Below are 25223 nucleotides of genomic sequence, written 5' to 3' on the forward strand. Positions count from 1 at the left end.
TAATAAATCTTTGTTTAGAGAAAAGAATTCTTGATCTGCCTAGCAAAAGGTTGAAAATCGTAAAAATATTCTTGTGTGAATAAAAGGCCACTTGATTGTAATAAAAATTGTGAAAATATTTTAAAAGAAATGAATGGGAGAATTTTTGCATGTAAATAAATATAGATAAATCCTGAATCCATGGATCGGAGCTGGAAAATTCACATATTTTTGCATCCAAGCACTTCATCCACAACTACAATACCAGTGCTCCGCCTAGTCCAGGTCCTAAAGCATTACATTTTCATCCAAAAAAGAAACACCCAGTAGGCCATGCCAAATGACACTTTAGTTTCCAAATTCAGCTACGTCTGAGACTGCTGAAAAATATTCAGTCTCGTTTGATAGCTGGAACTGTGAACACACAAAATTCTAAATTTACAAATAAATAAAATTTCCGGGTTTTTCGTTTTGGATTAATTTTAAGCATAAAGTGTAAAGTTTAGTTAAGCATAACGTGTAAGTGTTTTTTTTTTCAAAATTTCTAGCAAAAAAAAGAAGAGATTTGTGGGACTAATTTGTGTGTCTTTTCAATAGTTTCTTCAGTGATTGTTGTTCTTCCATCCCGTTGCATTAAACAACAGATTACACGACAGTCACACGGAACACACAAAAAAGTATGTAATATATACATGTACATACATACGTTGAGATGTTAATCGAGTTTGATTATAGCTGGTAGTTGTAGTTTCGTTGTTATTTGGATTTATTTAAAGTACATGTAAGTCATTAAACTGAAACTTTGTTGTAAAAGACTAATTGTAACCTTTAAGCGCACTGGCTCCCATTTACACACACACACACACACTAAGTCCTGCTCATATGTATGGCTGAGGACCATCTGGCACACCTTGTAAAAGTGATCAACACTGGACACCCGCAGACCGCATCATTGAAAGTTGCTCACGTTATCAGCACCAGACACCCGCAAACAGCAGCGCAACAGACATCAACAAGCATTTGAATCATGCAAATAACACTCGGATATTGAGTTGCAGTCTCAGAAGATACATCAATGGATTATTCCAGACACGAACTACACAACGGGGAAGGTCGTTCTACTTCCCCTCACACAACACAATTGGTAATTATTGACTTTCGTTGTGGAATTTACAAATAATTGTATGCAATTTATATTTTAGGATACAATCGTTGACGACCTGGAAACGATTTTGATATGAAGTTTGGGATGTGTGGAGTAGGCCTACTGGGGATACCACGTTAAAAAAAACGCGCCTAGAACTCTACCAAATGCTGGTGGTGTGGAAAAGAGTTCAAAGCATTAATATTCGAGTAAATAAATAATGACAGATAAAGTTAAATGAAAAGTGAATGCATATAGCTTCAAAGCTGCCCTAAAACAAGTGCATCAAAAACTCATTAGTTACTATTTTTAATGACATTGTTGAAGCACAAATGGAAAATTAGTTTAGTTTTATTGTAGAAGATTAAAAAACTAAAACTTGAACTCCTTGTACTTCTTTGTGGCCTTTGCCGGATCCGTTTGCTGTCGCTTGCGCTTTGATTTCTGGCGTGCCACATGCTCGGCCAACATGTCCGATAGATCCTCCTTTTGCAGGTGATTCTGTTGCTCGCGCATCTGTTGCTCGTAGCGCTGGGCCATGGCATCATTGTCCATGTCCAGTTCGCTGGGATCCAATGCCAATTCCACAATGCCCTCACGATCCGTGGTGGTGCGAGCTGGTGGCTGTTTATTGGCCGCATTACCACCACCGGTAACATCATAGACGTGCGTGGAACCCATCATGGAAGCGCCTATGCGGTCCGTGCGCTTCTCCGGCAGCACTTGATACAGTACGGGGGTTTCATTGCTAAAGAAAAGGAACAGAGATTATGAGTAAAGGTCTGTCCTTTTCCCCTGAAGGTTTATCATGACTTACTCCTCCATTTCAGCTTCAATTTTCTTTTTACGCAGCTCAATGTTCTCGGGCGTCTCCATGCCGGCTGGCACACTGGTCAGCCCTGAAGGTGTCACCAGACCCTCGACCGGTGTAACCAGTCCAGTTTCATCCTGCTGATCGCCGAGATCTTCACCATCCTCCTCCTCCTCTTCGGATGACTCTTCCGACTCGGATTCCAGTTCGCCCCATTGATTGCGCTCAATGTCAGCCTCATCGATGCCGTTCTGGGAAAGTTTTACCAACATTAAATACAAGTTTGGGGGGGGGAAAAGGTTTCGAAACTCACATCCAAGTCCAATATGCTGGTGCCAAATACATCGCCATACAGGGGCTTGCCGTTCTCGTCGACGGGCGGTTTGCCCCAGCCGCCGGCATGATAACCGAACGATGTGCCCTCTGGTATGGGCGCATTGAGTCCAGGAATTTTCAGATTCGGATATGATGGCGGCGGTCCGTAGCGCTGCTGGGCAATCAACCAGGGTGGCGGAATCTTGTGCGAATTGGGACCCACCGGCATGCCCAGAGCAATGCGCAGCTCTTCGGACAGATCGCCCGGCTTCTTCTCCTTGAGTCGCGTCTCAAATTCCTTGCCCTCGTAGTAGAGATCGCCGTGAATGGTCATGCGGGGCTTTGTCTGCCACTTGAAGAAGGCATCGTGCAGTTTCTGGTAATCAATATCGATCTTGCCCATCTTCGGGCGCACACGTTCGCGCATTTTGGCCTTCAGTGTCTTGGCATCTTCGCGCTCCTGGAGCGACTCTCGCATCTCCATGATGCCCGTCTTCTTGATAAAGGCTGGCAGATCGAACGGCGGCTTCTCAATGCCACGCTTTCCCTGCAGATATTTCCGCTTGAAGCACCAATGGCGAGGCACTTGCACTGTGTTCCTGTAAGCCTTCAGTTGGACCAGCAATTTGGGATCACGAGCTGTTACGTCGTGCATCTCCACGACATCTGGGCGGGAAACCAATTGCTTCAGTTCCGCCACACTGAGACGCGTCAACTTCTTGAGCTTTCTTTTGGATAATTTCTCCTTGTCCTCCTTCTGATCATCATCCTCATCGCCATCATCATCGTCGTCGTCATGCAGCTTATCAGCGGCCTTTTTAGCCTTAGCCACCGTCTCCGAGTCCAGCGCCAACTTGTCCTTTTCCACTGGCTTCGGTTTATTTTCCAACTTGAAGAGCTCAAACACTCTGTAGAACTGGCGATACATGGGCGCCAGATCAGCAATTGTTATCTTCTCGGGCACATACCTATGGGGAAAGAAATTTATTGATTAATTTCCACCGCATGTCAATCGAAAGAACCAACAAACATACTCAATTGTTACGTCAAGTTTGCTGGCCTCTGCGAGCTTCTTTTCCTTTTCCTTCTCATCGCTGCGTTCCTTCTTTTTCCTGCTGCGACTTTCCCTATGCTTGTCCTTTCTGCTATCCTTCTCCGGCTTCTCATGCTCTTCGTCACTGGCCGGCGCCTTGGCCTCCTCAGCCAACGGCTCCGGGGCCTCCGCATCTGCTCCGACATCTTCTACGTGCGATAATTGCTGTTGTCTCTCGTACTCCAAGAGTTGGCGAATTTTCCTATTTTGCTTCTTTCGGCGTTTTTTCTTTTTGTTCTTCTCAGCTTTGCTTTGCTTTCCCGTTTTATCACCGCCAATGCCATTCACCTGGTTCACAGCATCATCATCACTGTCCTCACCCACGTCGGCGTCATCGCCGTCCTGAAGAGCTCCCCCGCTGCCACCCAGGGAATCACCATCCACATCGAACTCGGCCACTCTTTGGTCTTTCAGGGCCAGCACATCCTCCAGCGCCTTGGGCAGAACCAGTTCAGTGGCCGGCTTCTCGCCGTCACCATCACCGCCATCACTGTCCTCAGCAGCGTCGCCGGGTGCATCCACTACACTGCCATTACCATTGCCATTGATCGCTGTCGCCGCATTGTCGTCATGTTGCTGGTCAAGGCGTAAGGACATCAGTGGCGCTGGCTGGTCGCCCTATTTGAGAAAACAGTTATTGGGGGCTTCTGTTTGTGGCAATAAACTCACTTCGTTGATTAATTGGTCCGCCATAAATTAAAAAAATTTATAAACAGGCACAATTTCTAGCGAAAAAACAATTTTTGGAGATGTGCGACACCAGGGGTGCACCGAAACGCAATCGTTAGCAGCCGGCACTTTGCAGCACTGACCGGCCCTCGAATATCGATATACAAAACGTGTTCTTGCCAGCTGACGGCGGAAATTTAATAAAATTGTTGGTAAATAAGTTTTAAAAATTATAAATAAACTATTGGTTTATGTTTTCATCTTGTTAAAGTTACGCGCTGGGACCTCATTATCAACGTCAGACAGAAGAAACTCAGAGCGGGCTGTAAAAATGTTCAAATTCAATTTTGACGTAGAAAATGAGGAAGAGCCAGAAGCAACGAAGAGCCCATTTACCGAGAATAGCGTACAGAAAGCAGAGCAGGAGGATTCTGGAATTGTCAAGGATATTGTTTGGTACGAGGCAGAGCAAATTAAACCCAACAACACAGCATTATCGCGCTTGGATCTGTACGAACTCAATGCCAAAGATCTGAAGGTAGGCAACACAGACATTCGGCACCTCATAGCCGGCTTCCTGCTTGAGGACATCAAACTCCATGGAGAGCTGGAGAGTCGCGATATTAGGAAGTCTGAGGAAAGTCACTCAGATCTAATAACCGGAGTCTATGAAGGTGGTGCTAAAATATGGGAATGTACAGACGATTTGTTGCTGTATTTATCGGAGAACTACGAGGACAGCTACTGGAAAGACAAGAGAGTCTTGGACTTGGGATGTGGCTCTGGATTGCTGGGAATATATGCACTACAATGTGGAGCAAAAGTTGACTTTCAAGACTATGTAAGTACACAAAAGAATGCAGTAGAGTTACCAGTAAATAATGATCTTTAATATATCTAGAACAAGGATGTTTTGGAGCAAATAACCATACCAAATGTGATGCTAAATGTGCAATCGGATCTTTCGGATGATGACAAATTGGCATTTGTAGAGGAAAACACCGGCTTCTATTCCGGTGATTGGTCACATTTTGCTCAGCTAACGTTGGAGACGGAAAAGTACGACCTGATACTTACATCCGAGACAATATACAACACAGAGAACCAGCAGAAGCTGTTGGACACCTTTAGCAGTCGCCTCAAAGCAGATGGCACTGTGTTAGTTGCTGGAAAATCTCATTATTTTGGTGTTGGTGGAGGCCTGGAACAATTCGTGGATGTAATTAAGCAGGAAACCACATTTGTAAGCGAAAATGTGTGGCAAGCAGACGAAAATGTGAAGCGGGGCATTTTGAAAATAAAATTTAAATAACACCCAACTATCGAATCTGTGAAATCGATACTGTCATTGGCGATTATTTTAGCACGAAGCCCTGGTGCAGCCGAACTGTTGTTGTTGTTTTGGTTGACCAACTGTGAGTATTTTTTGCCGTCGATCAGATAAAATAATTAAAATGCTTCACACAGGGAGGTTTATGTTCAGTTATAAACGTAGATTGAGACAGCCAATTGGCCGTGAATTAATCTTATCTAAACTGTTTCTGTACACGCTGCCTGGACGCCGCCTCTCTTGACATTCAATTCCCGGTCTCGCCTAATCGATGTTCGTCATGTCTGTCGCCGCCGATTTCATTGCAGCGGCAAGGAGTGCAGAGTCTGCCGAAACCCAACCCAAGAGGGCACTTTGCTGTTGTGAATACATTGCTCAAGCCAACAACCAAAAGTCCCATCTACTGGGATGCTGTTGTAATTGCGAGGACTTAGACTTGGTATGCACTCGGTATGCAGACGACAGGGAGACCAGAAAACATTGAAAATCATTACAAAATCTGTTTCTATAGACTCGTGACGTGCAGGCGCATTGATCGACGCAATATTGACGGCATGCTGATTGCGTTCCAAGACCGCCTGCGCCTCCCATGGCGGGGTGGGGCCAAGCGTATATCGCCGGCCGCTATTGCACCAGCCTTCATAATCCCACTTATGCTGGGCCTGGCCACTCTCAACTCGAAGACTGCTATTGTGCTCATGCTGACCATGGTGGGCTTCTCCATTTGGGGTCTTCAGCTGGCCAAGAAGACGGCCACACGGACAAATTTCTTTCTCAGCTGGACGGTGTTCTCCGTCTTCTACATGATTGTCATATTCGAGTGTCAGGTGCCGCTGCTGGAGCTTGTGCCGGAGGAGAACTACTTCCTAATGTTCTTCACCTGTGCGGGCATCTATTGCTTATATCGCACACACCGCCTGGCTCCACTCAATCTGGTTTCGGCACAGTATGGCACCACACCCAAGGACGAGCTGCCCGGCATCGCTGAAGCCTCGAGTGGCGAAGAGCAGGCAGAGGCGCAAACTACACTGCAGATGGACAGCGTGCTGGACCTCAACGATGAGGAGGTCGTGGACATAGACACAGCAGAGCGTGCGGGTCTCATGCATGGCCAGCCGAACATCTGTGAGAGCTGTCGCAAGGTGACACCCAGACGGGCCTACCATTGCCAGGTGTGTGGCACGTGTGTCAAGCGGCGTTCCCATCACAGTTACTGGCTCAATTGCTGCATTGGCGAGCGTAACCATTCGTGGTATATAGCAGGGCTGTTCACATCTCTGATTGCATTGATTTTGGGAGCTAATTTAACTCTAACTTCGATCTGTCATCCGTTTCTGGTGTTGCGCCCGTTCGGATATGCCCTGCTGCTGCCCGACGATTGCAGCGAAGTCTTTGAGAGTTTCGAGTGAGTATAACACAGAAATCTATGTAGTGTACGGAGTTCAGTCAGTATTATTCTCCTTCCACAGATTGGGCATTTCCTTTGTGGTGGCCTGCTATAGTTTACTCATTGCCAACTATATAACCTTTCTGCTGGCACGTCAGGCATTCTTGTGGTGGAATGATACCACTCTTCACGAATATAAACGTGCGGCTAATGCGGCATCCAATCGCAGTCGCATTTGGAGCAACTGGCGTGCCATATTAAAGTGATTTACCAATTAACAAATCAACACAGCACAAAACTAAACGCCCAATCAAGGTTCATTTACTTACTAGGTGACGTCTTCACCACAGGGTGAAGATAGAGCTATTGGTCCCCTCTGGTATAGATATCACCTTGTAAGCAAATTTCCCTTGCTTATAGTATTCCCCACACACACACTCTCTCCCTCTCTCTCTCAATGTTTTTGGTAGTGTTAGTGTCGTAGCGCTTTTAAGGTACTTAAATGCAATATCCAAAACTATTCAAAATAAATATAATTAAGAAACTATAATTGTAACTACCACAAACTATCCTCTCGCGGCTTGTAGTCTGGAAGCAGCTCCCATATTTTCATGCGCCAGCGCTGGCGTCGCTCCTCCGTTTCCTTTTCTATTTTCAATATTTGCGGCAAACGCTGCCAGCAGTCCAAGACCTTCCATTTCAGGTGCCTGTTAAGATGAAACATAAACAATAAGCAACACAATCCGCACGACTTTATGCACTGCTTGAACCCACCACTCGTGATGGGAGATGGCCTGCTTCATCTTGGTATCCTCCGCCATGCGACAGTGCGTGGTGTACTTTAGCCAACGCTCAAACCACTTTTCGGTGGTGCGCAGAGCATGCCAGTCGATGGCCACCAGCATTTTGCTACGTTCATTCTGCACATACCCAATCCACACACTGAGGGCGCGTCGCTTGAGTATGCGCTGCCAGCACTGCTCGGCCCGCACCAGCTTCTCGCGCTGCCTGAATGCCGTGTACTCTCGCCAGAACTGAAAGGCATTCTTCTTGTACAACTTTCGGCGGTACTCCTCGGACTTGACCAGATTGTCGCGCTTGCGTTGCAGCAAACGCTTGAAGCCCTCCATGCCCACGCGACGCAGCAACAGGCGGCGACTGAACTCCGTGGCCTTTCGTTGGTTCTCGATAAAACGCTGACGCTCGCGCTCCTTCAACACTTTGGCCATTTTCTCTTGGCGGCGTTTCTCCTTCAGCACCTCGATGCGCAGACGCTTGGCCTCTTCATCCTCTTGGCGCTGTAAGATAAAGATGGATTAAGCAAAAGCTTTTAAGGATCTACCATCCGTACCTTGGCCTCTTCTAGGGCATGCTTGGTGGCCTCTCGCTCCGCCTCGGCCTGCGCTCGACGCTGTCGTGCCTGCTCATGTCGCACGCTCCTCTCCACGGCCCGTTCCTGCATGTGCTGCAGGAATCTTGGCTGCAGCAATGCCTTGCCTTGAAGTCTGGCCATGGCTTCATCATCGGCATCCCGCAGGCTGCCAATCAACTGAAGACACTTGGCCTTGGCCTTTGCCTTGGGATCGCCGCAGCGTATGACTGTCTTTAGTTCCTGCTTGAGATCCTCACGCGCCTCTTTGGCCTCGTCGCTAAGTTTGCTTAGCTTTAGCTGCATTATGAGACGTTCCTGACGCTCAAGCTTAATGCGCTGAAGGTCAATGATGTCTTGTTGGACCTTTAATCTGTTGGAAAATAAGGGAAATAAGTAGATTGCAAAAGGGAACAGTCTTTTGGGATATTTTCATACTTATTCTTGAACTGCTTTGCCATCTTGACCGCTTCCTGGCGCTGCTCCAGTGACTGCTGTGTGACCTTGTTCACCTCGCTGTTTGTGTCCGCCTGCTGGGACGTGCGTATGCGCTTCTTCTCCATGCGCACCTTGTCTAGGAAGGCGTTGATCTTTTGCACGCGATTATCCCTCGTTTGGCTAGCGTGTCCCTGCTCCCGTTCGATCTTCTCCAGTGTTGTGTAGTGTATCCACTTGAGAAAGTATTTGCGCATCAGCACAACCTGTGTGTTGGCACGGGCCTGGAACAGTTGATCGATGATCTTTTGCTTCTCGTGGGTGGTGGCCAGATCGGTTTCATCCTCACTGGCACTGGATAGATCTTGCGGTGGCTCTGGTTCCTTCGGCTTGACCACCACTTTCGGCAACTCTATGCGGCGTATGAGCAGGGGTTCGGGCTCTGGCTCGGCCTCAGATTCCTCCACAGTTGGACTAGCAGCTTGTGGCTGCGGCAGATGGAACTGCACATGCTTCGTGGCTGCAGGTAAGTCCTTTTCTTTTTCCTTTTCCTTTTGTTCTGCTGCCGCTTCCATTTGCAGCTCGTACAATGCCTCCTCTGCCAGATCGGATATGACCGAGTCAATGCCATCGCTTGTGTTCGAGCAGGTGGAGGGTTCCCGCTGCAGTTGTGGTGGCAACTCCGAAAGCTGCTGCTCCTGCTGCTGCTCCTGCAGCTCTTCCTCATGCCGTATGGTGCGCACGTGCAGCATCTGACGCTCGGCAGCAGCTCGCATCGGCTTGAAGAACTCCTCGGTGGAGGTCAAAGGACTGGGTGTGCGGCAGCGCAGCAGCAGCTCCTTGCTCTGATCCACTTGAATCTGTTTGGCAAAGTTGCGATACTCCAGTGAGTCCATTGACAAGGGTTTCACTTGCTCGAGCCTAAGCTCAGGCAGCGCTTCCACCAGCGCCTCCTGCTCCACCCACTCGTGATCCATGTCCGCCTCCTGTTCAGCGCCCAGCTCGTGCAGCAGGCTCACCGTCGCCACACACTTTGTGTTCGAGCACATCTGTGCCGCCTGGCCCAGCGCCTGCACTGGCGTGCTATAGAAATCATCAATGTGCTGTGCGGCCTGCGCCAGACTCTGCATCAGTGGCCCGTTGTTCAGCTTGAAATCCGGCTTGCTGGGCGGCACGCGTATGTCTTGGCTTCTCTTCGGGTGCTGCCTGGCCAGCTGCTGGCGAAACTTTTGCAACTGGTTGTTGATGTATCGCTGCTCCACCTCCAGATTGTGCGCCTTGGTGGACTCCAATGTGCTGCCATGTGCCAGCGTAGCCAGCGGCAGCTTGTGCGGAATTTTCTGAAACTAAGAAGGAAAGCAGCATGTAGGGAAAAATCTCTTAGGAGCAGCCACGCCTCACCATCTCATGGCGCATGTCCATGATCACACTGGGATTCAATTGCTTGGCCTGTTGGCCATCAATCAGCAGCTTCTCCTGCCGCTGCCCCACGTAATCCACTTCGATAAAGCGACGCACAGCATCCGACTTTAGGCCCAAGGCATTCGTACTCAGATGACGCTTGCGTATGCGATCCCAGCGGCTGTCCTTGGACTTGGATCTTTCGCGACGTTTTGCATGAAACATTTTTATTATTATTACACAATTCGTCCGTTTACTTTAGTTTGAAATGAAATTGATAGGCAGGCTAAACAAAATTCCAAGACGTTGCCTTGGCAACCGGAAATTCTAGCAGCCGGCGGGGCGCCGTATCCCATAACAATCACCTGGGGAGTCTTTAACTTAGTTAATAACAAATTGCATTTTGCATTCGAAGCACAGCTTGTTCCAGTTTAATTTTATAATAAAAAGTGTTCACATAAATGCCATAAATAGTAGATAGCTAAGGTCGCTGAATAACAAAAGATTTTTGAGGACTTTGCAAGCTTAGTTTTTAGCAGTTAATAATCATAAGGGTCAGGGACAGGGTTAAGCCGCAGCTGGATCCTTCTTGCCCTTGTCCTTCTTGCCCTTTTGCTTCTCAGCCGCAGCCAGCTCCAGATCGATGGGTGCTGGCTTCACGAAGGGAATCTCATCCTGGAATTTGGCCGGCATGTATTTCTTGAGTGGTTCCGGCACCTTGATGCCCGTCTCTGTCTGATGCGTTTCCAGAATGGCGCAAATGACACGCGTAGCCGCGCACAGCGTAGCATTCAACATGTGCACGTAGTCAACGGAGGCGTTCATCTTCTTCGTTTGACCAAAGCGCACCAGCAGGCGACGCGCCTGGTAGTCCAGGCAGTTTGAGCAGGAGACGAGCTCTCTGTAGGCACCGCTGCCGCCAAACCAGGCCTCCAGATCCAACTTCTTGGCGGCGGCATGGTTGAGAGCACCCGACACAATGTTCACAACGCGGTAGGGAATGCCCAGAGACTGACAGAATTGCTCGGCATTGCCAATCATCTCGTCCATCATCTCCCAGGATTTGTTGTCGTGCGGGGAGGTGAGCACAAACTGCTCGACCTTCTCGAACTGATGCACGCGGAAGATGCCGCGCGTGTCGCGTCCATGGGAGCCCACCTCCTGACGGAAGCACGTGGATAGGCCGGCATATTTGATGGGCAGCGAAGCCTCGGGCAGCCACTCGTCGCGGTGGTAGGCGGCAATGGGCTGCTCCGAGGTGGCAATCAGATACTTTTCATCGGTGCCAGCCTCCTCGGCCTTTTCGCTGCCCTTGCCCACCACCTTGTAGAGCTCCTCGTCGAACTGGGAGAGCTGCGCCACCTCCTGCATCACCTCCTTGCGCATGAAGAAGGGCGTGTACAGGGGCACATAGTCCTTGGCGTATAGCGAGTGCAGGGCGTGCTGAATGAGTGCCTGCTCCAGGAAAACAGCGGCGCCGGTGAGGAAATAGCCGCGTCCCCCCGACACTACACATCCCTTCTCTGCGTTCATGCCATCAATCATCACAATCAGATCCACATGCGAGTACTTGCCACGCTTCTCGCAATCCCCAAAGGTCCGCTCGACGCGGTTCTCCTCCTCATCGTTGGACACTGGCACCGAGTCGTGCAGATGATTGCCGACCTCACGCAGCGAGATGTTTCTGGTCTGCTCCGCCAGCTCCAGTGACTTTTGGTTCTCCGTCATGGCATTGTCGATGAGCACGCGCAGCTGCTTGATCTGATTCACGGTCAGCGGCTGCAGCGTTTCGGCCACAATGTCGGCTAGGCTTGCGGTGACCGCCTCAGGCAGCTCCTCGCTCATGGCACCCACTGGCTCCTTCTTCTTCATCTTCTCGCCAATCACCTTGCTGCAGACATTCTTCACCTTGTTCAGATTGTCGGCCCGATGACGGCACTGACGCCACTCGCTGTCCTTTGCAATTACTGTCTCCACCAGGGCGACATCTTTGAAGCGCCGCTTCTGGTTGTCGCGCACGGCATCGGGATTGCCGCCCTTGTCGCTGCGAAACAGATCCAAATCCAGCACCATATCTTTGCTATGCTTTAATTAACTTTTCGATTCGGTCAGATTTTTGTCGGCGTTTTCACAACGTGGCTGCGTTTTTGAGTCAGCTGGGCAGTGTTGCACAATGCCCAAAGCGCATACACAAGCACGATAAATATTGAAATACAGCTGAAACTTTTTTTAGAAATTAATATATTTACTTCATTTTGGAAACACTAAGTAAGTAATTAGTCATATTTTTTAGTTTGCAAAATTTATGCAAATATTTTGCACTGCTTGCAGCCCTGGAACGTGATCCCAGCTGTTCGAAAACAGTCAAATAAAACATAAAAATACAACAAAAAACTAATCGGAATCCAATCAAACCACTTCAACTGCAATATGGACTTTATTGAGCAGGAAGTTAGTGATTTTCGATCTAGCTGTGAGAAGAAAGTGCCGCACAGCAGAATTGTGATTTGTTCCAGCTCCCTCATCAGGGTTGACATCTACCCCGAACGTCCGAATCGCTTGATGACCGTTTGCTTGCGTTTCCCAGAGGATTACCCAAAGATTACACCCATCCTGGTGGAGTTGAAGAGTCGAGCGTACTCGGAAAGGCTTCTCTCCGAACTGACCCGCCTGATTGATGACCATGCGCGGGAGCATTTGGGCGAGCCGCAAGCTTTGCTGGTGCTGGCTTTTGCCCAGCAATATCTAACGGACAATCCGTTGTGCGTGTGCCTGGACGAAATAAAGCAGCTAAGGGTGGACATCAAGACGCGTGTGGTCTGCCCCGAGCAGCTCACCACTGGAGAGGAAGCCTCTGCTCACGTGGAGAGTCAGCTAAAGCTGCGACAGAAGAACAACAGCGTCGAGTTGATAGCCCGAGGCGGCAGATACACCTACAGGGTGACGGCAGTCGTGCCCGACATCTATCCCGCCCAATGTGTGGAGCTGAAGGGGCAAGAATCCAATTTGCCAGCAGTTCTGGTTCGTTACCTAAACGGCCAGTCCAGGGAGATTGCCCGACAGTGTGTGGAGCCGCCGGTCCGCCTCAGCAAGGATGAGTTGGCCAACTTTCGGCCAGCCAAGAGCCTTTATCGTTCGCTAAAGTTCTGCCTGGAGGCCACACGGGACTTTCATGTGGAACGTTGCCCGATTTGTGATAACACGGTCTTGCCCAACAATCCGACGGATGTGGAGCTCGAGGAGAATGCCGATGCCTACATTGAGCGTGTCTACTGTGGCCACCTCTTCCACCAGGGCTGCCTGAAGCAGTACCTGGCCGAACCGCCATTTCCACGCGGGGGCAAACTCTGTCCCGCCAAGCGACGACATCCCAGATCTGATGCCCAAACCTATATGGGCAGCAGGGCAGGCTCATCCGTTCAAGGTGTAGCAGCGTCAGCCAGCTCGAAGCCTGTGGATAATGCTGTGTGTGGCATCAAGTTGGCCCACGATCGTTGGGTGGTCAGTGTGAAAACGGCCGAGGCACGCTGGGCCCAGAAACAGGCACGCCAGCGTGAGCTGGAGGAGGTGGTGGATTTTCTACAATAAACAAGGGACCGGGATCAGCTAGATTGCGTTGTTGAATTTGTATAGCTATTGTATTTTGTGATGTCTTATCGAATACGCTTATATTACTAAAGATGGAATAAATAAAAGTGATGATGAAGTGCGACTAGGTTGGGTTTTGCAGCTGGTAGGATGCCATGCCGAAGATAACTTAAATGTGCTTTAATCTGGAAGCCCCTCGAGTCCAGTCTCTCAGTATTTAGCTAATAAATTCAGAAATCTGTGATAATTTCATCATCCTCGTACCGCTTGATGGGATCTCCCTTGATAAGCGATGAAATTAGACTGCGAATATAGAGAGGAATAAACCAAATGTTGACAACTCTTGTGAATTATTTTACTTACCAATACAACCCGACAAAGAACATGACAAAATAGTAGCCCAAATAGATCATGCAGTTCCTTAGGTGTACCTTTAACAATCCACGACTGTGTATATCCACGGGATCGTAGACGCCTAAGCTGTCCCTTCGCTGGCGATGCAGCTCATAGAATAGCCACAGAACCATGGGCAGATTGAGCAAAAACATTATCCAGTGGCCGCCCAGCAGGAGGAGGCCGCACAGCAGGGCGTGGGAGCCGAATTTTGGTATTACCCAAAAGTTGAGTCGCCGACAACACTCCTGGGCGTTCAAATAGTCGCACTCCAGGTCAGCCAATGTCAGAACCTTTATGAAATTGTTTGTCAATACAGTTTCCATATATGTGCATGCAAAAATTCAACCCACATAATAAATTAACAGTAAAAGTATGGCCCCATAGACCAGCAGGGTGATGCAGAAGATGGCTGTTTCGGGCAGAAACATAATTGCACTAAAGATTCCCTTTTTCACTTATAAATATAATGTTTTTTTTACTATTTCAGCATTTTTTTTTTTGTGTGTTTGATTTGTTTTTAATTAAATAGATATGAGTGTGACCGTGGATTTGTCAGCAACATACCAAAATACATACCTTCTCGTTTTGAAAATATACCAAGGATATACCGAGGAAAAAAACAAAACTTAACCCACTTGACCCCCTTTTTACAAACAGCTTGAGTTTGGCCGTTGAATTTAAGCGGACAGCCGATTTGGAGAATGTAATTATGAAAATTATAGTTGGCAGACTTGTATGTATTGATATAAAATGTACTGCATATGCACTACCACTTGACATACTTATAACTAAATTTATTAAATGATAATAAATAATCTACAAAATCGTTTCATCTTTTTTTTAGTGCGCAGATAGGGTCTTCATATCCGTTCTTTTTATAAGGATTTGATTAGAAATCTTGTAATATTGGTTATCTATTCCATGGGCACTTTCCAATTTCATGTATTTCTCAGGAAAGACTCGTATCGCCACTTCCTAGGTTAGTTTTTGTTTACCTACTTGAGATAAAAGGTTTCTGATTCACCTTGAAACCCGAACTACGCCATAATTAGATCAGAAAGTGCTATAAAAAGGCACTATTTATTGTCATTTGAAAGTCAGTCGTCAGACAATTAAAATGAAGACAATGTGGATCTACTTGCTGCTAGTGTTTTTCCTGGGCAAAAGCAAAGGACTATCAGATGTTGCAGAAGAAACTTTCTTGCAGAGTGACGTTCAAGCATTGGACTTTCAGAATCCTTATACCCAATGTCCTATTGATCCCAGTGCTCATGGTATTTATACCATTCAGGTAGGAAACCTGGAACCCTTTCAAGTTTCCTGCGATGCAAAGATCGCTGGTCCCGGCTGGACAGTGATCGCTCGTCGAACAAGCGAGGAGCTGCTCTTCTATCGTAACTGGGATTCGTTCAAGAGGGGTTTCGGGAACATCTCAGGCGACTTTTTCATAGGATTGGATAAGCTTCACGCCATAACGAAAGCCCAGAACCAAGAGCTATACGTGTACCTTGAAGATTTTGAGGGAAACCACCGATTCGCCCAATACGATGAGTTCTACATCGAGAGTGAAAATGAGGCATATCGAATGTCGAAGTTGGGACGCTTCATAGGAGACGCTGGTGATTCGCTGATCAATCAGAAGAACCAAAAATTTACCACATACGACAGGGACAATGACGTTAAAGCGAGTTCTAACTGCGCTGTGGATTTCATGGGCGCCTGGTGGCACAAAGATTGTCACCACAGGTATTTACCATAAACAACAATTTCTATAGTTATGAAAACTGATAATGTCTTGATTTGTAGCAACCTTTTCGGATTGTACCTGAAGGGCAGCGTTGAGGACATATTCGCAAAGGGAATGTGCTGGAGATATTGGCGCGGGTATTACTACTCATATAAAGTGATGCAAATGATGGTCCGTCCAAAGTGATTTTGCTGTTAATGTTATATGAATAATGAATAATGATGTTACATGTTAAGCAAATTAAATAAAATAATAATTAAATTCCTGCAACTCCTAGTACTCATCAAGCCAGCCCAATGGTTGCTCTCTTAAAGAGAAGGTTGATGCAGAAGATGGCTGTTTCGGGCAGAAACATAATTGCACAAAAGATTCACTTTTTCACTTATAATATAACGTTTTTAAACTGTTTCAGCATTTTTTGTGTGTTTGATTTGTTTTTTTTTTTTTTTTAATATTTAATCGCTACAGCGAAATTGGTTGGTCGCAGAGATGAGTCCGCATTGACCAGATACTTCAGTTTTGTGTTGAATATTATAAAAAATTACTGAAAATTTTGAACTCAAAAAAGAGTTGTTGTTTTTAATTTAATGGATACGAGTGTGACTGCGGTTTTGTCAGGAACATACCGAAATATATGCCTTCTCGTTTTGAAAATATACCATAAATATACCGAGGAAAAAACAAAATTAACCCAATGCACCCCCTCTTTTTAAACAACTCAGTTAAGCCGTTGAGTTTAAGCGGACACCCGATTTGGAGATTGTAATTGGAAGACTTGTGTGTATTGATATCATTAAATCATAATTTATATACTCTTCTACTTGACACACTTCTAAATCGATTTATTGAATGGTAATAAATAATCTACCATCTGGTTGCTCATTGAGATAGGATGTTCATATCCGTTCTTGTGATAAGAATTTGATTGGCAATCTTGTGAGATTGGTTATCGATTCAATAGGCACTTTGCAATTTCAAGTATTTCTCAGGAAATATTCGTTTTCCCTATATACTTGAGAGCAAAGGTTTCTGATTCACCTTGAACCACGTACTGAACCATAAACATATGATTAAAATATGGATATCTTATATTCATGTGGGATCATGAAATATGTTTTTATAGTTTGTGAATATTAAGAATAATATATTATTTATTAAAGCAAATTCTTGAGAACTTTATATCAAACTCTGAATGCACACAGAAATGAATAGGAAGATAAGAAAAATGGTTAAAATGCAAGCAACGTGGGTCCACTGGTTGTTAGTGCTTTTTCTCTGCAAAAGCACAGGACTAGCCGTAGCATTGGTAAACTTTAGCGCAAATGAGATTTTAAGTCATTAACAGCTAAGAAAAAACTTTGTTTCAGAGTGTTGCAAGCGGGACGGATGGTAGTGATGTCCAAGGACTGGCGATTCAGAATCCAAACAGCCAATGTCCTGTTGATACGGCTGTCAATGGTATACATAACATAACGGTAGGAAACCTGGAACCCTTTCCAGTTTTCTGCGATGCAAAAATTGCGGGTCCGGGCTGGACTGTGATCGCCCGTCGAACCAACGAGGAGCTGCTATTCTTTCGTAATTGGACTGCGTACAAACTGGGATTTGGGGACATCAGGGGCGACTTCTTCATAGGGTTGGATAAGCTGCACGCCATAACAAAGTCACAGCCCCATCAGCTTTATGTACACGTGGAGGACTTTGAACGCAACACACGATTTGCCCGATACGATGATTTCAACATCGAAAGTGAAAATGATGCATATCGAATGTCCAGACTGGGCGCCTACACGGGTGATGCTGGCGATTCGATGTTTAAATGCAGGAACCAGAAATTTACCACCTTCGACAGGGACAACGATGATTGGAATAAAGGTAACTGTGCACATAACCGCTTGAGTCCCTGGTGGCACAAATCTTGCGGCGATAGGTATGTACATACACACACACACATTCGTAATGTACCGTAATGAACGTTTTGTTTCAGCAACCTTTTCGGCATGTATCTGAAGGGTAAAGTGAATGGAATGCAGTGGCAGGGAATGATGTGGGAGACTTATCGCGGTGATTATTCCCATAAAGCAATTCAAATGATGGTTCGCCCAAGGTGATCTTCCCCTATGAATAGATAATGATGTACATATGCAAATGTAAATAAATAAAATATGCCTTTAACTACATCTGTAATTCCGAATCCAAGAAAATTCTTTCCCTTTGGCCCATGACAGCACAAAGCCGCAAGCTAACTGTCTAGTAGACATAAACTTAACTCTAACTATATTCCAGTGTATTGTTTGCTTATCTCTGCCTCAACCTGCCCAATCTCTACTTTGACTTCCTGGACCCTCGACAACTGAGGCAAGGCCCGCGGGAGGCTCGTCTGTACTTCAATTCGATCGTTGAAAAGTCGAACGATAATGAATTCTCGCCTATGACTTTATCTTTTGTTTTAATGCTGATTGAGATAGGTCATAAATAGGCGGGCTGTTTAGTTCTATCAGAAAGATTGGCTACCTCTTCTGTAGAGGAGTTTACTTAAATGAATTTATGGCAAATCCTTCAATACATTTTTTTCGAAATTTGGAAAAAACATATTCCCTGATTCCCTGGAATTCGTTCAAGAATGGATTCGGGGACATCTAAGGCGACTTTTTCATTGGATTGCATAAGCTGCACGCCAAAACGAAAGCCCAGAACCAAGAGCTATACATAAACCTGGAAGATCTAAATCGATAGTGAAAATGAGGCATATCGAATGTCGAAGTTGGGACGCTTCATAGGAGACGCTGGTGATTCGCTGATCAATCAGAAGAACCAAAAATTTACCACATACGACAGGGACAATGACCTTAAAGCGGATCTTAACTGCGCAGCGGAATACATGGGTGCCTGGTGGCACAAAGATTGTCACCACAGGTACATATGTATGTGTCCAAATTTTGTATTGCAATTATCGTTACAATTGATTCCATCTTATCTCATGGTTTCAGCAACCTTTTCGGGATGTACCTGAACGGCAGCGTAGACATTTTCGCGAGTGGAATGCGCTGGAGAGATTGGTGCAAATGATGGTTCGTCCAAAGTGATTTTGCTTTATGGTTAAGTTCTCTTAAAGAGAATTCTTGGAAACTCTTTCTTATACTTTGAATTCACCCAAAAAAAGTAATGGGGAAGATAAGAAAAATCAAGATTGGAGAGTATAAAAAGGCGCTACTTTTTACCAGTCGGTAGTCAGTCATTAGCTGGTTAAAATGCAAACAACTTGGGTCTACTGGTTGTTGGTGCTTTTCCTCTGCAAAAGCACAGGATTGGCCGTAGAAGTGGTAAAGTTTAGAGTTAAGTCCTGAGGTGGAAGCTAAGGAAAAACTTTGTTTCAGAGCGTCGTACACGGAGCGGACAGTGGGGACTCTCAAAGTTTGAATGGGCGCAGTTCTTACAGCCAATGCCCTCTTGATGACAGGGCCCATGGTATATACACTGTAATCCTACCGATCTTGGATCCCTTTCAAGTTTTCTGCGACGCAAAAATGGCGGGTCCTGGCTGGCTTGTGATCGCCCGTCGAACAACTGGAGATTTGAATTTCTATCGCAACTGGGCAGAGTACAAGAGGGGATTCGGGGACCTAGCCGGCGAATTCTTCATAGGATTGGATAAGCTGCACGCCATAACGAAAGCACGGAACCAAGAGCTCTACGTATACCTGGAAGATTTTGAGGGAAACCACCGATTCGCCCAATACGATGAGTTCTACATCGAGAGTGAAAATGAGGCATATCGAATGTCGAAGTTGGGACATTTTATTGGAGACGCTGGTGACTCGCTGAATGTTCACAGGAACCAAAAATTTACCACCTACGACAGGGACAACGATGAAAGAGCGAAATCTAGCTGTGCTGTGGATTACATGGGCGCCTGGTGGTACAAAGATTGTCACGACAGGTATGTACCATATACAACATTTTATATTCTGATGATAGCTGAGATTCTCTTGACTTTTAGCCACCTTTTCGGGATGTACCTGAAGGGCAGCGTGGAGCACATATTCGCGCGTGGAATGTGCTGGAGAGATTGGCACGGGTTTTATTATTCGTATAAAGTAATGCAACTGATGGTCCGTCCAAAGTGATTTTGCTTACATGAATAACATGTTAAATAAATGAAATAAAATAATAATTCAATTCCTGCAACTCCGAGTACTCAATGGAAATGATGTGGCAGACTCTTAAACAAAATTATTCACATAAAAAAATGCAAATGATGGTTCGTCCAAAGTGATCTTCCTTATAAATCAATATCGATGTACATACATATGTACATCCATACATATCGATCGTTGCAAAGTCTTAAAGTTCTATTGAATGATAATGAATTGACGACTTAAACTTCATCTTTTGTTGTTTTCAAGCTGATTGAGATAGGTTACAAATAAGCCGTTTGTTTAGTTCAATCTGAAAAGTTCTGCTAGTTGTAGTTCTGGTAAATACTTCAATTAAAATTGGTTCGAAAACTGAGCTGCAAACCATGAGAAAACATATCCCCTGACTGCCAATTTGTAGAAAGTTTTTTGTTTATTTACTTGAGGAGCTTCACCTAGTTTAAAGCCCGAAACAGTGGCAAGATATATTGGCATAGTTTATGAATGAGAAGAATCATAAATTATTTATTTTATTGTATTTTACTCCCGCAAAGTTCTTGGAAAATTTCTATAAATATAAGAAATCAGACAAAACTTAGAATGATAAGAACAAAATCTAGATTAGAAAGTGGTATAAAAAGGCACGATTCTTTTGCACTTGCTAGTTAGTCGTCAGCCGGTTATAATGAAGACAATTTGTATTTACTTGCTGCTGGTGTTTTTCCTGGGCAAAAGCAAAGGACTATCAGATGTTGCAGAAAAAACTTACGCTCAAGCATTGGACTTTCAGAATCCGTATACACAATGTCCTATAGATCCCAGTGCTCATGGTATTTATACCATTCAGGTAGGAAACCTGGAACCCTTTCAAGTTTCCTGCGATGCAAAGATCGCTGGACCCGGCTGGACTGTGATCGCCCGTCGAACAAGCGAGGAGCTGCTTTTCTATCGTAACTGGGATTCGTTCAAGAGGGGTTTCGGGAACATCTCAGGCGACTTTTTCATAGGATTGGATAAGCTTCACGCCATAACGAAAGCCCAGAACCAAGAGCTCTACGTGTACCTTGAAGATTTTGAGGGAAACCACCGATTCGCCCAATACGATGAGTTCTACATCGAGAGTGAAAATGAGGCATATCGAATGTCCAAGTTGGGACGTTTTATTGGAGACGCTGGTGACTCGCTGAATGTTCACAGGAACCAAAAATTTACCACATACGACAGGGACAATGACGTTAAAGCGAATCTTAACTGCGCTGTGGAATACATGGGCGCCTGGTGGCACAAAGATTGTCACCACAGGTATGTCCAAATTGTTGTATTGCAATTATCGGTACAAGTGATTACATCTTATCGCCTGATTTCAGCAACCTTTTCGGGATGTACCTGAACGGCAGCGTGGACATATACGCAAAGGGAATGTGCTGGAAAGGTTGGCGCGGGTATTACTACTCATATAAACTGATGCAAATGATGGTTCGTCCAAAATGATTTAAATAAAGATGTTACTCTCTATAAATAAATAAAATATATCTATTTATGTATACAAAGTAGGCTTTAAGCCTTGAATTTAAATCAGTTAAATCAATTTCAATGACAATCAATGAAATTAACTCCAAAATTAAGTAAATCTGAGGTTCATTTTAAGCAGGCTTTTCCCCACTTGTCAAAATTATAGCAGGGATACATTTATTACAAATATTACACTTTATTTACTCCAAAATCAATGTTTTGTACACGGCAAAGAACTCTTTTCCACAACACCAGCGTTTGGTATCCACAGTAGGCCTAATCCACGTTCTCAGTATTCTCACATTTATGTATGGAAAAATATGATTTTGTTCCTATTTGAGTTTTTAATGATTCAAGGCTCGATAGCCAAAAATGCTTATAAGTAGCGTTATCGATTGCTCTCTCAATGGCATTCGCAACGAAACGTGGTCGTCAGTTTTTGCTGTTGACTTTTTAGTTTTAAGCTTGTTTTGCAATCAATCTAATAAAGATAAGTCATGAAAATCAACCAATCTTGTGGGGAATCGAATGATGATTCGAGTAAAATGACAGTTTTATAGTTTATAGTCTTGACTAGCTGGTAATATTAAACAGAAGATCAAAGTCGAGGAAAATGATTTTAGATTTACGGTATATTTACAGTATTTCCGACCGTCTATCGGTATATCTTATCGATAGTTACGCGGTCACAAAATAATAGCAAGTGGAAATTGTTTTTTTGTTTTTGCTATTTGCAAGAAATTAAGTATCATTTGTTGTTTTTCTTAGCGCTCCTGGCGATTCCTGTCAAAATGCAGTCTACAGGATGCAACGGCGTCAGCTGGCTGCGGCAATGCGTGCTGCAAGCCGCCAGGCGAAACTACGCCGCCAGCGTCAACGTAACGCCCGCCGGCAGCATGGGAAAAGAGGAACAACATTTGCCACCCGCGACGCCAACGAAATCCCTCGAGAAGATGCGTGGATGGCAGATGCACAGCTATGGCGATATTGATGAGCTGCTGCTGTCCGACAACCTAAAGACACCCCAAATACGCAGCTCCAATGAGTGCTTGGTGCGTGTGCGGACAACTGCCGTGAATCCCATCGATTTGGCCATGCTCCGTGGCTATGGGGCCACAGTGTTGAACAAACTGCGCTGCCAGCCGGGCGATGGCATTGAATTTCCGCTGACATTGGGCCGCGAATTCTGTGGCGAGCTGGTGCAGAAGGGCATGGCCGTGACATCCGAGGCACTCAAGCTGGGTGCGCGTGTGTGGGGTGTCGTGCCCGTGCATGCCAGTCCTGGTGCACATGCCGAGTATGTGGCTGTACCCTCATCCTGTGTAGGTGGTTGATCCCTTAATCGATTCATTTAATGCAACTTTATTCTCTTTTCTAGCTGGCTCCAGCGCCCAAGCTGTTGGATGACAGCGAGGCAGCCAGCGTGCTGTATGCGGGGTTGACTGCCTGGTCGGGTCTCTACATAACTGGCGGTCTGGGTGGTGTGTGTGGTGCCACTACATCAGCTGGCGGTGGCGCACATAAACGCGTACTGGTCCTAGGCGGCTCTGGTGGTGTTGGCACTTTGGCCATTCAAATCCTCAAGTCGCAGGGCGCTCAGGTGCTGGCCACTTGCAGTGAGAATGCCGTGGAAATGGTGCGCGGACTGGGCGCCGATTTCGTTGTGGACTACAAGAACAGCGAGGCCATGGACGAGCTGTGCAAGTACGCGCCCTACGACATTGTCTTGGACTGTGCGGGACACGGGGGAGCGCATGCAGCGGACTTGAAATTTGATTACCGGCAATACATAACCTTCTCCTCGCCACTGCTGGCCAACATTGATCAGCAGGGCCTGGGGCTGGGTGCCATCAAGAATATGGTGGACTTGGTGCAGACAAATGTGAAATCCCTGACGCAGCGGGGGGGACTCGTGAAGTGGGGCTTCTTCAATCCGGCACCGCATGGCATTGCATTCCTGCAGCAACTGGTGCGGCAGCGTAAGGTGAGTGGCAGCCTAACCACTGTGTGCATTTGACTCTAATCTAATTCCTTTTGCAGCTGACGCCGCTCATTGACAGCAGCTTCGGGTTTGAGGATATGCCAAAGGCCTTTGAGCGCATGAAGAGCGGACATTTGCGTGGCAAGATTGTGGTGAAGCTTTAGGGCGGGGCAACATGCGACTGATTCGATTTGTTATTGCTGTTTCATTAAACATTTTCTCTGCTGTTAGTTAATTAAAACATTGTGCGGTGCCGGGACAAACTGTGATACTTTGACCAGTCCAGCAGTCGCTGGCTGGTGACGCAGACGCCTAAGCACCCAACAAAGTGCATTTGGAGCCGAGCCGAGCCGCTTGCCCGCGGTTCAACGACTGTATTTCCGAGCCCCAACGCAGCACTGACGCATATCATTATCACTTATATATAAACTAATGGCAGATCGAAAGCGATAAGCACACACCCGACGGGATCACCTTTAAATCACCGTGAAAAAAAGGTCTTACAGCCTCCGGACAGTGGCTGCCTTATCGTCTGCGGCATCTTCTACGTACAGGCTGAAGGGCAATTGGTCGCCCCGAGAGCAGCGAGAGGAGAACCCACTACTTCCGAGCTTTTTGCAGCACGAACTGATAATGTGCAAATCATGTGCACGCGTCTGCACCTATTCTTGGACGACACACGCCCCAATGTTGTGTGTAAATTTCCGCGACGGCCACTACCTGGCCCACTGGCCAATACCCCGAAATGATCGTAATCAGAACCTAATCGGAGACACAGAGACGGGGCGAAAGCACGCGGCATGCCCGAGCTAATCACAACGCTCTCATGTGTTAGCAACGTTCCATCCAGAGCATCCAGAGCTAAATGTGAGCTGTTCCCTGCTATCACCAAGGTCGAGGCTTGCCAAACAAAAAACCAACAAAATAACAGCCACCGCCGGCCGTATCATGGTCTTTCGCTATCATCCTTCGAAGCCGAAATGTGCACGCGTCTTTTGTTTTGTTTTGGTTTTTATTAATAGCATTTGTTACCGGGCCCATTACCGGGCTATTGATACGCACGGAAAGACTGAATGGCCTGTTGATGGTTTGCTCCAGAAACCCCGCCTCAGATAAGATGTTAATCTTTTCGTTTAACATTATTTCCATTATAAGTTCATATTCATCAGAAAGGAGTCACTGCAGTTGTGTTTGTACTCAAATAAAAAGTAGGAGACTTTTAGGGAAAATGATTTGAGTATTATTATTGTAGCTTTTTGGAAGCCTTGCACTCAAAGTGCTTATCAAATTTTTGTTTAAAATCATAATTTCTACGTAGCTTATGAAAAGGTTTTAACTGGAGTGCGAGTATTGATTGAAAAGTTCTCCAAGAACTCATAATGTGCATTGGTTTCATTTATTTATTCATTGGTTCTAGATGAAGAAAAGATTATGCCAATTTGCTATGTTTATTTATTGGTTTTTTCTAAGCACAGTCGCTGGGTTTGACATTATAGATTTTGAATTTCATATTTTCTTATCTGTCATTTCTAATTTGTGGGGTTACATTTTAGATGCTTTTTCTGAATACATTGTCAGTATTGTATTTTATATCTTTCAAGCTTTTATTTTGCTTTAAATGTTCACTTGCTTCGTGTAACCTTTTGGCTCCCTGTGCTGTCTAAATGTTAATTCTAAATAACATTGAAGAATAAGAGCCCATTTCATGCTCGTTTATGTAACGTCATCATATCAATTCCTTATGGGAAGTGCAGGTACCATAAACGATTCATGTATGTGGCTGTCTGCATTCAAAGATGGTTCGACTAATTTATATTTTGTACATATAAATTAAACAACAAATTAATGATCGTTGACAGGAACTTACAGGTATGCAACCCCCTCGAGTATTGTAATGTTATTTTGTCGTCTATGAAGGGTCATTGGCTTT

The 25223-nt window shown here is 45.7% G+C and overlaps 10 protein-coding genes across 12 annotated transcripts; 6 read left to right on the plus strand and 4 right to left on the minus strand.

The window, feature by feature from the left end:
* Positions 1-1416: 1416 nt before the first annotated feature.
* On the minus strand, positions 1417-4159 carry LOC117900026 (splicing factor 3B subunit 2). The gene is made up of 5 exons (XM_034810213.1): positions 4012-4159; positions 3284-3960; positions 2248-3217; positions 1941-2185; positions 1417-1871 (listed from the first exon to the last, which is right to left on the minus strand). The coding sequence occupies exons 1-5, from the start codon at positions 4033-4035 to the stop codon at positions 1496-1498; spliced, it is 2292 nt and encodes a 763-aa protein (XP_034666104.1). The 5' UTR covers positions 4036-4159; the 3' UTR covers positions 1417-1495.
* A 6-nt stretch (positions 4160-4165) lies between these two features.
* On the plus strand, positions 4166-5347 carry LOC117900032 (histidine protein methyltransferase 1 homolog). Its single transcript, XM_034810220.1, has 3 exons — positions 4166-4223; positions 4283-4852; positions 4913-5347. Exons 2-3 carry the CDS (start codon positions 4343-4345, stop codon positions 5321-5323), a joined length of 921 nt encoding a protein of 306 aa, XP_034666111.1. The 5' UTR covers positions 4166-4223; positions 4283-4342; the 3' UTR covers positions 5324-5347.
* A 105-nt stretch (positions 5348-5452) lies between these two features.
* Positions 5453-7272, plus strand: LOC117900029 (palmitoyltransferase ZDHHC23). 2 transcript variants are annotated; one of them, XM_034810215.1, is made up of 3 exons: positions 5453-5791; positions 5853-6746; positions 6811-7272. In XM_034810215.1, exons 1-3 carry the CDS (start codon positions 5613-5615, stop codon positions 6992-6994), a joined length of 1257 nt encoding a protein of 418 aa, XP_034666106.1. In that variant the 5' UTR covers positions 5453-5612; the 3' UTR covers positions 6995-7272. The 2 variants fall into 2 exon arrangements, with proteins under 2 accessions (XP_034666106.1, XP_034666107.1); XM_034810216.1 differs by having other exon boundaries at positions 5646-5780.
* Positions 7210-10301, minus strand: LOC117900025 (trichohyalin). The gene is made up of 5 exons (XM_034810212.1): positions 9934-10301; positions 8536-9878; positions 8080-8470; positions 7503-8026; positions 7210-7435 (listed from the first exon to the last, which is right to left on the minus strand). The coding sequence occupies exons 1-5, from the start codon at positions 10156-10158 to the stop codon at positions 7285-7287; spliced, it is 2634 nt and encodes an 877-aa protein (XP_034666103.1). The 5' UTR covers positions 10159-10301; the 3' UTR covers positions 7210-7284.
* Positions 10302-10334: 33 nt separating this feature from the next.
* LOC117900027 (serine--tRNA ligase, cytoplasmic) lies at positions 10335-12100 on the minus strand. Its single transcript, XM_034810214.1, has one exon. The coding sequence runs from the start codon at positions 12004-12006 to the stop codon at positions 10501-10503; it is 1506 nt and encodes a 501-aa protein (XP_034666105.1). The 5' UTR covers positions 12007-12100; the 3' UTR covers positions 10335-10500.
* A 164-nt stretch (positions 12101-12264) lies between these two features.
* On the plus strand, positions 12265-13645 carry LOC117900031. The gene has a single exon (XM_034810218.1). It carries the CDS (start codon positions 12364-12366, stop codon positions 13519-13521), a length of 1158 nt encoding a protein of 385 aa, XP_034666109.1. The 5' UTR covers positions 12265-12363; the 3' UTR covers positions 13522-13645.
* Positions 13545-16074, minus strand: LOC117900035 (protein cornichon homolog 4). 2 transcript variants are annotated; one of them, XM_034810224.1, is made up of 4 exons: positions 16056-16074; positions 14268-14380; positions 13885-14207; positions 13545-13824 (listed from the first exon to the last, which is right to left on the minus strand). In XM_034810224.1, the coding sequence occupies exons 2-4, from the start codon at positions 14343-14345 to the stop codon at positions 13752-13754; spliced, it is 474 nt and encodes a 157-aa protein (XP_034666115.1). In that variant the 5' UTR covers positions 14346-14380; positions 16056-16074; the 3' UTR covers positions 13545-13751. The 2 variants fall into 2 exon arrangements, with proteins under 2 accessions (XP_034666115.1, XP_034666114.1); XM_034810223.1 differs by lacking the exon at positions 16056-16074 and having other exon boundaries at positions 14268-14439.
* LOC117900034 (ficolin-2-like) lies at positions 15006-15864 on the plus strand. Its single transcript, XM_034810222.1, has 2 exons — positions 15006-15663; positions 15724-15864. Exons 1-2 carry the CDS (start codon positions 15035-15037, stop codon positions 15848-15850), a joined length of 756 nt encoding a protein of 251 aa, XP_034666113.1. The 5' UTR covers positions 15006-15034; the 3' UTR covers positions 15851-15864.
* Positions 16075-16891: 817 nt separating the features above from the next.
* On the plus strand, positions 16892-21298 carry LOC117900033 (ficolin-1-like). Its single transcript, XM_034810221.1, has 4 exons — positions 16892-16970; positions 17032-17139; positions 20648-21102; positions 21168-21298. Exons 1-4 carry the CDS (start codon positions 16899-16901, stop codon positions 21289-21291), a joined length of 759 nt encoding a protein of 252 aa, XP_034666112.1. The 5' UTR covers positions 16892-16898; the 3' UTR covers positions 21292-21298.
* A 721-nt stretch (positions 21299-22019) lies between these two features.
* On the plus strand, positions 22020-23528 carry LOC117900030 (reticulon-4-interacting protein 1 homolog, mitochondrial). Its single transcript, XM_034810217.1, has 3 exons — positions 22020-22634; positions 22691-23296; positions 23353-23528. The coding sequence occupies exons 1-3, from the start codon at positions 22104-22106 to the stop codon at positions 23455-23457; spliced, it is 1242 nt and encodes a 413-aa protein (XP_034666108.1). The 5' UTR covers positions 22020-22103; the 3' UTR covers positions 23458-23528.
* The last annotated feature ends 1695 nt before the right edge of the window (positions 23529-25223 follow it).

This window comes from Drosophila subobscura, chromosome U (genome assembly GCF_008121235.1).
Source record: "Drosophila subobscura isolate 14011-0131.10 chromosome U, UCBerk_Dsub_1.0, whole genome shotgun sequence".
In the NCBI taxonomy this organism is placed as follows: Eukaryota; Metazoa; Arthropoda; class Insecta; order Diptera; family Drosophilidae; genus Drosophila; species Drosophila subobscura.

Bases quoted from the DNA above. Each gene is read 5' to 3' on its own strand.
- LOC117900025 (XM_034810212.1), bottom strand. From the start codon at position 10,158: ATGTTTCATGCAAAACGTCGCGAAAGATCCAAGTCCAAGGACAGCCGC. The intron at 8,471-8,535 runs GTATGAAAATAT...ATTTTCCAACAG, and splicing joins GCAAAGCAGTTCAAGAATAA to ATTAAAGGTCCAACAAGACA. The intron at 7,436-7,502 runs GTGGGTTCAAGC...TCATCTTAACAG, and splicing joins GCCATCTCCCATCACGAGTG to GCACCTGAAATGGAAGGTCT.
- LOC117900032 (XM_034810220.1), top strand. From the start codon at position 4,343: ATGTTCAAATTCAATTTTGACGTAGAAAATGAGGAAGAGCCAGAAGCA. The intron at 4,853-4,912 runs GTAAGTACACAA...TAATATATCTAG, and splicing joins AAGTTGACTTTCAAGACTAT to AACAAGGATGTTTTGGAGCA.
- LOC117900029 (XM_034810215.1), top strand. From the start codon at position 5,613: ATGTTCGTCATGTCTGTCGCCGCCGATTTCATTGCAGCGGCAAGGAGT. The intron at 5,792-5,852 runs GTATGCAGACGA...CTGTTTCTATAG, and splicing joins TTAGACTTGGTATGCACTCG to ACTCGTGACGTGCAGGCGCA. The intron at 6,747-6,810 runs GTGAGTATAACA...CTCCTTCCACAG, and splicing joins GAAGTCTTTGAGAGTTTCGA to ATTGGGCATTTCCTTTGTGG.
- LOC117900026 (XM_034810213.1), bottom strand. From the start codon at position 4,035: ATGGCGGACCAATTAATCAACGAA. The intron at 3,961-4,011 runs GTGAGTTTATTG...TTTCTCAAATAG, and splicing joins CGGACCAATTAATCAACGAA to GGCGACCAGCCAGCGCCACT. The intron at 2,186-2,247 runs GTGAGTTTCGAA...AAACTTTCCCAG, and splicing joins CCAGCATATTGGACTTGGAT to AACGGCATCGATGAGGCTGA.
- LOC117900034 (XM_034810222.1), top strand. From the start codon at position 15,035: ATGAAGACAATGTGGATCTACTTGCTGCTAGTGTTTTTCCTGGGCAAA. The intron at 15,664-15,723 runs GTATTTACCATA...CTTGATTTGTAG, and splicing joins CACAAAGATTGTCACCACAG to CAACCTTTTCGGATTGTACC.
- LOC117900033 (XM_034810221.1), top strand. From the start codon at position 16,899: ATGCAAGCAACGTGGGTCCACTGGTTGTTAGTGCTTTTTCTCTGCAAA. The intron at 16,971-17,031 runs GTAAACTTTAGC...ACTTTGTTTCAG, and splicing joins CAGGACTAGCCGTAGCATTG to AGTGTTGCAAGCGGGACGGA. The intron at 17,140-20,647 runs GTAGGAAACCTG...TATACCATTCAG, and splicing joins ATGGTATACATAACATAACG to GTAGGAAACCTGGAACCCTT.
- LOC117900027 (XM_034810214.1), bottom strand. From the start codon at position 12,006: ATGGTGCTGGATTTGGATCTGTTTCGCAGCGACAAGGGCGGCAATCCC.
- LOC117900035 (XM_034810224.1), bottom strand. From the start codon at position 14,345: ATGTTTCTGCCCGAAACAGCCATCTTCTGCATCACCCTGCTGGTCTAT. The intron at 14,208-14,267 runs GTGGGTTGAATT...AATTTCATAAAG, and splicing joins TTTTACTGTTAATTTATTAT to GTTCTGACATTGGCTGACCT. The intron at 13,825-13,884 runs GTAAGTAAAATA...CTATATTCGCAG, and splicing joins TTCTTTGTCGGGTTGTATTG to TCTAATTTCATCGCTTATCA.
- LOC117900030 (XM_034810217.1), top strand. From the start codon at position 22,104: ATGCAGTCTACAGGATGCAACGGCGTCAGCTGGCTGCGGCAATGCGTG. The intron at 22,635-22,690 runs GTAGGTGGTTGA...TCTCTTTTCTAG, and splicing joins TGGCTGTACCCTCATCCTGT to CTGGCTCCAGCGCCCAAGCT. The intron at 23,297-23,352 runs GTGAGTGGCAGC...TTCCTTTTGCAG, and splicing joins AACTGGTGCGGCAGCGTAAG to CTGACGCCGCTCATTGACAG.
- LOC117900031 (XM_034810218.1), top strand. From the start codon at position 12,364: ATGGACTTTATTGAGCAGGAAGTTAGTGATTTTCGATCTAGCTGTGAG.